At 42.4% G+C, this 9,589-nt stretch overlaps 1 protein-coding gene across 1 annotated transcript; it reads right to left on the bottom strand.

Annotated features, from left to right (window-relative positions):
* Positions 1-6,386: 6,386 nt before the first annotated feature.
* Positions 6,387-8,346, bottom strand: LOC149991319 (spindlin-2). Its single transcript, XM_090264390.1, has 2 exons — positions 8,008-8,346; positions 6,387-7,434 (listed from the first exon to the last, which is right to left on the bottom strand). Exon 2 carries the CDS (start codon positions 7,430-7,432, stop codon positions 6,656-6,658), a length of 777 nt encoding a protein of 258 aa, XP_090120516.1. The 5' UTR covers positions 7,433-7,434; positions 8,008-8,346; the 3' UTR covers positions 6,387-6,655.
* Between the last annotated feature and the right edge of the window lie 1,243 nt (positions 8,347-9,589).

Genomic DNA, 9,589 nt, shown 5'->3' with positions numbered 1-9,589 from the left:
ACACAGCAATAAATTTACACGAGAAATTCAAAATAACCTAGGGTGTCTGCTAGCTCATTACTAAAATAATATATCATGTTTTCTTATGTGTTTTCAAGATAAGAGCTAGGGAAGTTTTCCAGGAGCATGGGATTGATCAACAAAAATTTATCTACATTTTTTTGAATCAGTTTCTTGTTCTTTGGTGGTTAACGTCATTAGTTAAATCCTGGGCAGTAAGAGCCCAAATACTATTCAGTGACTCATTTATGATATACATAAGAGATTGGTTGTTTTAGAAAATCTTCGCAAGAGGGACAAAACTCCCTTAAGCAGACAGTAACCACTACAAAAATGAAACAAACAAAAAGTAATTGAACTATTTGTTCTTGCCTCGGAATGTATTTAAGATTTGTATGATCATGTAATGAATGGGCTGAGTCATAAGGCAGCCCAGCTATTTACATTTTTCACTTATAAGCATTTTTTTTGCTCAGTCCTCACATCTCTAACTTCAGCTAGCAAAAGTTCTGCCCATGGTTCTTGTGATGTAACTTTCTTTATCTCACAGTGTCATTGTATTTCTCTCACAGTTATCTGAAGAGAGACAAAAACATTTACTTACCCAGGATCAATCTTAGTACTGAGGTTAATGACAGATTGAGGTCTCACCAAGAGCTGAATTTATAAACAATGCATGGTTCCAGAGTTTGTCTTTGAACCTACTCCCTGGTACTTGTCCTGCAATCACTCCCTCAATTCCTCCTTATTAACAATTTATTATTCACAGCAGTAACCAGTGATAGCCAGTGTATAAGCAATTTCACCCTAAATCCCCGAGTCTCACTTACAACAGGGTTATGCAAAATGGGCACCTGACACATTGGTTCACAGATAACATTAGAAGAAATGAAACTTCAGTTTAGTTAACCTCATCTTTTATAATGAGCAGTAAACATGCCTTCTTTTTGCTCTTGAAGGAGACATTATATTTATTATATTGTAGTAAGCATTCCTGCCCATTGCTATAAATGGAATCACTATCTCATCTTACAAAGATGCTTGTTCTCCAAACAGTCTTCAAAGGAAGGTATCAGATAACATACAGTGGTTGCTTGCAAAATGCATAGAAACATGAAAGACCCATACAGAATTGTCTTCTAACAATGTATCAGTAAAAAGTAAAATTGCTGGGAATATACCATCTTCAAATTCACTACATAATGGCAAATTTATCTGCATTTGAACTCCCACCAACAATGTATAGATTCTCCTATTTTTTAAATCTAGTTGATAACACATTTCAAACTTCATACATATTGCTGATCTGATGCATATGAAATTGTATCTCATTTTAATTTTCATTTTTTAACTACTAGTGACACACATAAAGTCATGAAATATTACTGAGCACCAAATATGCACCAAATATTATTTTAAGTGTCTGATATACACAGTGAAAAAAAGAAGGAAAATCACATACCTATGTACTCTATATTCTGACAGAGGTAAAAACAATGAACTTCTTAACAAAGTAAATTATACAGTACCTTAGGAGATGACATATTTATGGAAAAGAAATGAAGGAATTGTTAGGTTCAGCCGAGTGAGAGGAGAAATGACATGGGAACGTGCAATGAGTTTATAAGATTTATTTGGCCAGCTGCAAACAGGTGGGCTGAGACCAAAGTGGTGTCAACCCTGAGTAGCAAGCAGCAAAGTAAGGGTTTTAAGGGTTAGGGGAGTCAGTGGAACTTTCTGCAGATGGTGCTAGTGATAGGGAGGTAGGCTCTGAGAACAGGGAAGTTCCTAATTCTTGTCAGCAGAAAAAGATATCTTTGTTAAACAGGATAACCACAGGGCATAGGCAGTTATTGGCATCAGTAGTTACTGGGGGCAGCAGATTTATTGGGGGCTTGCTGAAATTAGACCTGAATTTCCAGAATCCAAGTATTATACCTAAAAGTAATGGAGCAGGTTAAGATAATTCATGTTAATTGATCATATGATCTGATCTATTTTTGTAAAAGGTCTGTTAACATTTTTACTAAATTCTCTATAGGCTGTTTGTTTCATTCTTACTAAATACATTTTATTTATTTCTTTCATTTTAACAATGGAAATATATGGTCTAATCATTTTTTGCTCAATGTTTATGGGATGATTGTTTTTATGAGACGACTGTCATTTTCTTTTTTTCTTCTATTACAGTTCTTCCATTTTTCCCCCATTGCTCTCCTCTAACCCACCCCCCCAATCAATCCATACCCCATTGTCTATGTCCATGGGTCATTTATACTAGTTCCTTGACTAGACCCTTCCCCTTATTTCCCCCCTTCCCCCACCCCCAGTCACTGTCAGTCTGTTCCTTGTTTACATGCCTCTGGTTCTATTTTGCTCATTTGTTTTTTTGTTCATTAGTTTCCTGTATTAGGTGAGATCATATGGAACTTGTCTTTCGCTGCATGCCTTATTTCACTAAGCATAATACTCTCCAGTTCCATATGGGAAGATTTTTAAAATGAGATGAATTCATATACTAATATAATCAAATTTGTCAAAATTTCCATTAATATCTGTGCATTTTGGCTCTTTAAAAATGTTTTCCCTATTTCCATAAGAAAAACTGAAACATATCTTCCATTTGAATCTAAAAATTTTATAAATTACACTTTCTAAATTTAAGTATTAATGTTTATCCACTTGGAATTTATTTTGTGTATAAGGTGTGATGAAGAACTATGTTTACTACTTCACTTGCGAAAAACAGATTAATCCAGCACTCCTTATTGAATAAAGGACATTTCTCATTCATATGAAATGTCATCTCTGTTATGATGTCAGTTTCCTACATGCAAATCAGTTTCTACGCCTCTTCTCTGTTTCACTGATATATTTGACCTCCCTTTTTAATCCTTGCACTCTATACAAAATACTCTTCTGAATTTCCAGAATGATATTGTTAAAATATGAGACAAGTCACATCACACTTCTGCTAAAAGTGATCAAATGGCTCCCAAACACAATCAGTGTAAATGCCAAATTCATTTTAGCACCTCCCAGGCGTAGAAGCTATATACTTTTCCCAGATTCCCATCACCTCTCTAAACTCACTTCCTGATCTTCTCTTCCTTATACTCAGCTTCAGCCAGACTGGTAACCCCAGTGTTCCTTGAACATGCCCGGCACAGATATCTTGGGGGCTCAGTACTTGCTGTCCCTCTACCTGGAATGCTCTTTCCCTAGACAAGCACAAGGCCAGTTCTCTCATTGCATTTAGGTCTTCACTCAAAAGTCTTGTTCTAAGTAAGGCTCTCCCTGGCCTTCTGTGGAGAGCAGGACCAATAAAATGGCATTGGTGCGGTCAAGAAAGAATAAAGTACATAAAACAAAGTGGAGTCACTCATGTCAACAAAGATGGCTTCCAGTCAGCCATGACACTTTGGTTCAAGAAAGAAACTGCTTAACTCATGCCAGGCACCCTGCCAAATGCCTGCCAGAGCATCACACCCAAGATATCAGCACACAGACATGTCTACATAGAGGGCACACCAACTGATAGAGCACTGAGGGCTCTTGGTCCCAAGCCCCAGCTCAATCAGGCGCCAAGAATATGGATATAATTGGGGTAGACTTCAGAGCCACCACCAAGACAGAAAATCTCCACACACCAAGGTGCTGCTCCATGCCATGCTGCTCTCCTGACTCCTGTGCAGCCAGAGGCTCTGCTCTACTGTACCAAGGACTTTGTTTACCCCACTGCCAACCCAGCTCCTGAGATTCTGCCTGATAAGATGCTGACGGCTTCCCTGCCTACCATACTGTCTCCTGGAACCATTGACAGAGACTTAGGACTTGTGTGATGTTATTACTGAATCCCATCTGAGACATTATTATTTTTATTAGGTTAGTATGGATTTGGGGTCAATCTGCATTAATAAAAGCCGAGTGAATAGCATAGTCAACTGTGTTGGCTCCTTGTTATTTCTCAGTGCTAGTGTCACCTGTAGGACTGGTGGTCGTACAGACAGCTTAAGGCCCAGTTCAGATGATAGGAGCAGGGACCAAAGGTGGGCTTATAGGAAAGATTATATCATGAGACACACACTCATGACACCTTCCTATTTATTCAGTTCCAGACTCCAACCTGAAATTTATATTCCTCATGCTTTGCTTTTTTTTCCTTCTTAATATTTATTACTTTGAAAATACATTGTATTTATTCATTGTAACTTGGCTACTGTATGGCACACTAAAATGAAAGTTCCATGAGGGTAGGGATTTTTTATGTTTCTTTTCTTCATTACCATATCATAAGCACCTGTGCCTAGAAGACTGCCTGGCAGTCTACCTGTAGTAACTATTGGTGGGATGCAAATAAAACAAACAAAAATGGGGTCAAAATAAGGCAAAAGTGGGGTGTAAGCCAAAAGTAGTTTTCCCTGGGTCTTTACCCAAAGCTAGAAACACAAATGACAAGTGGGAATTTTATTAGTGAAGCAGGCTAGTTGGAGGCAGCGAGCATTCTGAGTCTATAATGGGCTGAGCCCTTCCTCAGACCCAGCTGCCTGTATCCTTTGATGGAATGTGGATCCTAATCCTCAGTTTACTGTTTTTTAAATAGGTGAGCCAAAAATAAGAAATCTTCCAATCTATAAGAAGCTATACAAACAGAAAACAAAACACCAAGATCAAACGAAAAATGACAGCTGGCTGAAATTGGCACATGGGTGGCCTGCTGGTGTTTGCCAGATTAAACTGTGTGATGTATGAAAGAAAGTCCCTTCTTTGGTGAGGAGGACTAGCCTTGTGTCATTCTTGAAGCAAGCAGCTTCATGTCATGTTGGGTGGAGAATGAAGGGTATTACTGCTTCTTTCAGTTCAAGGAGCTCCCCAGTTCCACCTTCCCCTGCTATTCATGAAGTTTGGGAAATGTGGGTAAAGGGTAGTCACAAATTCTCTTCCTTTGAGGGAAAGGGTATATTTTGGTGAAGTGTGGAGTGGGTGACCTAGAGGGTTTTGAGGGAAACTTATATGGTATGACTAGGAAAGGCAAGGAGGATGAGAGAAACATAGACTGATGTGCTGGGACACCATATTTCTGAGGGACTGTATTAGGGTTAATGTACCCTCTCACCACCAACCACCACACCTCTATGTGGCAATACAGAATCAAAACAGTTACTTACACCAAGCCACAAATCCCAGCCTGACTGCCCGATTCCATCTATTTCACCTGGAAACAACTTCCATCGATGCTCCCCATGTGTTTGGGGGAGGGGGCAAAATTAGCCAGGAGGTCCTGTGAAGGATCAGTAGCCACCCAATTCGTTGGGATATAGCCAACAAATGGTGCTTCTGGGAGCAGCAGGCCTCAACTTGAAGCACTGGTTGGAGCCACCTCTGGTTTCAGGCAACTCCTGAGAGGAGCATGGACAGTCACGTCCCATTCCCTGGAGGGAAATAGCAGGTTCAGTCCTCTGAGCCCCTCCCCTATAGGGAGGCAAGGTACAGTCCACCAGAAGGAAGAACAGGGAAGGGACTGCTATACCTGAGTCCAGCAAGGGTCACAGGAATTGTTTATACAGCACAGAGTAAAGAACCCTTCAGGTCCAAGATTTACTGCACCTGGGTCCTCTGGGAAACGTGAGGCCAGTCACAGCCCCATGCTTAAGGGCATGATGTTATAACGCCTCTTTGGGTGGAGGGTTGGGGGCTCTGCTTTGCAGTTGTGGCATGAATTCCCTGAAATAAAAGTTTTAGGTATAAACTTGGCTGCTGCTTAACCCCTGAGTCATCCCTGTCAATCCATCTGGTTTCTTTGACAGTGCCACATCTTTAGTGCACAGAGGCAGGGACAGCATTGCGGATACTGTTAGAAGTCCAACCTTTTCCCTGCACCTTCCCATCTCTCATGGGCCCCACTGCCCACACCTCTTTTTTCCGACTTCTCACTCCCTCGGTCAGTCTTCCTTCTCAGAATTCCTTCCTCAGTGTCCCTGCCGCTTTGGCCCCTCACACATGCATAGACCCTCTCTTTGAACCCTTTAGCCTCTCCCCAAGTCCCTGACAACTTTGTATTAATCCCCCCTGCTCTGGATTTCTTCTAAGCTTCTCTGTGCCCCTCTCTACTCAATTTACTCTGTTTCCTCTAAGCCCCAAGAACTCCCTCTCCCTCTGTTGTTCTTTACCTCCTTCCAGCTGGGTGCCTCCCCTTCCTAAGACATCCCTCCCCCAGGAGACTCCCATTTCTGGCCCCTCACTACCTCTTCCTGAGCAGTCTCCTCCCCTTTCCCCTCCCCCCACAGCCCTCCTCTAGTTCCTTCTCCTCCCCCCTCCCCAGACCAGGCCAGCTAAGTCCTATTCCATTTTTAGATGACTAGTTATGATACTAGCTGAACTTTATTCACAGCCTGAATTTACAGCTGTCCCTTCCTTTCACACCCCATCCACCAAACACACCCAATCTGTTCAACATGATAAAGTCCTTACACACAGCAAGCATGTCATGTCCACATACATTTGTATTTTTCAGAACAAATCAACAGTTATGCTGGCAAAGATGCTGAATTAATGGGGCCCCTTAAGCTCCCCATACACTGAAAAGCAACATCATTTTGCATGTCAACAAAGTACACATCTGTTTTCACAAGTGTGGCCAATTGTACCCTAACAGTTAGGACTTTTTCACCAAATCGTAGACATAGATATGGAAGTCATCATCAAACTTGATGAAATACACAGAGGGTTTGGCTTCCACTTGGTGAATGACCATGCCGATCCGTTTGGAGCCATCTTCTTTGGTATATTCCACATGTTTACCTATCAGGCCATCTACAACTCCTCCTGGTTCCCTCTCTGCTGGAGGAGACTCACTGGACTCTGGCATGATACGGAGGTCTCCTTCTTTATAATCATCTAGAAGCTGGTACATGTACAAGACAGGATCTTTCTCATAGGTAATATAAAACCAGGCTTTCATGATCGGTGCTTGGGCTAGGACCATGCCTCTCCATTCATCCTTAGAACCATGCTCTCCCTCAAACATATGTTCCACAGCTTTACCAATTATGGTATTTGCAAGGTTTGCATCACTGACTTGAGATGACACCACCTTGTCAGGAAGAATTTTAAGAGACAAAACTCTTTCATCTCTGTGAAGTTCCAGTCCATAGACACAGTCAATGCCATCATATTTCACCAGATAAAGAGAGGGGTTTATAGGCACCTGATCCAGAACGGTTCCTTTCCACTGGGTGACGGGCTCGTCGCCTTCCTTCCATCCATGTGAAATTCTGCAGCCCACGATGTTCCTGCGGGGCTGGGACAAAGGTCTGCCCCTCTGCTTCTTTTGGAAGGTTTTTTTCTTCGTCATGTTTGCAGACCCAGTGGCCCGACCCACTGGTGCCCTGGCTTGTTGCCTTTGGGCTTCCTGTGCGTTGGGGGTCTTCATGCCTGCAGTGGGAAGAGAGAAGATGAGAGAAGAGGATGTAAGAAGACACTCATTATGCCATCAGGTGAAGTTCTCCAAACAGGAACGTCTCTATGTACCCTGCCCTGGCAACTAAAATTTCTCTATGAGCCTGGAATCACTGCTGGAAATGCTGGCGGCGTGCCTGCAAGTGCTCTCCCCTGTGGGTTCCTTTAGGCTGTAGGGAAGGGCAGCAGCAGCAGTGGTGCTGGCCGTGGTTAGGAACTCCGCAGGGAGCGGGGGATAGGCTACCTCCTTGTTCAGAGCCCCCAGCCTCCACTGCCCGCCACTGGTGCCCACTCTCTAAATCCCCTGCAAAGCGCCTATCACTCCCCAGCTTTGACCCACAGTCACTGTCCTCCAGCCCCGAACGCCCCAGCCTGCTGCCCCCCCCCCAAAGACCTCCAGTTGCTTTCCTGGCACCCAGCACTCTCACTTCAATTTCCTGCCTGTGTCCTTAAAGCCACCCCTTTTCCTAGCCCATCGCACTTTGCCACCCCAGCCTCACTCGGGCTCGGTGTCCACCCTCTGTCTCCCTTCTCCATCCTGGTACCCACCAATGGCCTTGGCCTGCCTGGCGTCCACCGCCCGGGATCGCGGGCCTCACGTGCCCAAATCAGACACCTCGCTCCTGCCTGCGCTGTGAGCCTGTGTGGAACGAGGATTAGCGGGCGCCGAGCAGGGAGCTTGCTGAAGCTGCGTGGAGAGGATCCGGAGACAGGGAGCGTGTCTAGGAGGCGGCGGGGCAGGCGAAGAGGATGGTGGCTGTGTCTCCAGCACTGTGCTTGCGGGACCTCTGCCTCCTTGTGGGCAGCAGACACCCCTCTGCCACATCGGGATCCCACTGGTCGCTACTGCTGCAGCAGTCTCCTCCCTCCCTCCGTAGCGCAGCTTCCTGCCAGGAGAGAGGCCTCCTCTTCCTGCCAAACTCTGGGTCTCCCCGCCCCCCACTCTCAAACCCACCACTGTCTTTTGCATTGGAGATACTCCTTGTTTCCTGTCCCTTCCCCTTTCCAAAATCAGAAGCTGTTGGGCCCTACACTCTGACCTTATCTTCTCCCCTTTTCAGGGCTCTTTGGCTTGTGTACTCCCATCTACCTCCAACCTCTTAGTGCTCTTGCCCCATCTGCTTTTCATCCTCCAGGAATTTGTCTTTTCTTTTTTTTAGCGCCCTTATGTAGTTATTCTTTATACATAAATCTCTCTTTTCTGTCATTTGTAAAGATTTGGAATAGGAAGAGAGAAATATGGTAATACTCAGTCTGCCATCTTATCTTGACCCAATATCTAAGAAATGTTTCCTAAGTGGTCATTCTTGGATTTTACTTATTAATGATTACCCTGCAATTATTTACTTTTTAAAAACTTTATTGCAAATGAAATGCGTGCACAATGTGAGCACTGTGTAAATTTCAAAAAAAAATTGATTTGAAGAGAATAGCAACTGAAATTCCAGCTCCCATTCCTCAGAGCTCACAGCAAACTGTTAATACAGACTCATTATTTCTTTTGCTATTTTTCCAGGCTTTTACAAAACTAGGGTTATTTTGCATAAGCAATTGCATGGTCTGTTCTTTTCCATATAGAATAAATATTTCCTCTGGACATTTTATATTAAAAAATTATTTCTCTTACTCAGTCAACAAATATTTCTTGAGCACCTATTGCATATATGAACATTTGTCTATAAAACTCAATTTTACCATGACCACAATTTAACTTTTCCCACATTACTAGACATTTAGAAAATATATCCACAATAACTGATATTATGATCTATTTATCACAGAGGAGAGCTTAGGATAAAATAACTTTATAAGAAACATGTAAAATGACACTTTTATAATTCAATGGAAAAAGACTGGTTATTCTGTAAGCAATGCTAGAATAACTTTAAATATTTAAGGAAATCTTGTACACTGAATTTATTTCTATATCAATATTTGATTTACTAAAATGTAAAGTTTAGCAAAATAAAACAAGAAAAGGCAAATGAACAAACCTAGATCTCAATAAACAATATGACTATTTAATAGTTACTTATGGTATCTGAATCAGGTGATGGGTTAGATGTTAACAGAACAACTAAGTTTAAAACAATAAAACAATCCATAAAAGGAAAAAACAATAAAATTTTTG

The sequence above is a fragment of the Furipterus horrens genome, unplaced genomic scaffold (assembly GCF_987537825.1).
Source record: "Furipterus horrens unplaced genomic scaffold, mFurHor1.1.pri manual_scaffold_17, whole genome shotgun sequence".
Lineage (NCBI taxonomy): Eukaryota > Metazoa > Chordata > Mammalia > Chiroptera > Furipteridae > Furipterus > Furipterus horrens.
Note: the sequence above shows the minus strand (reverse complement) of the source record. Positions and strands in the feature narration are given on the sequence as shown.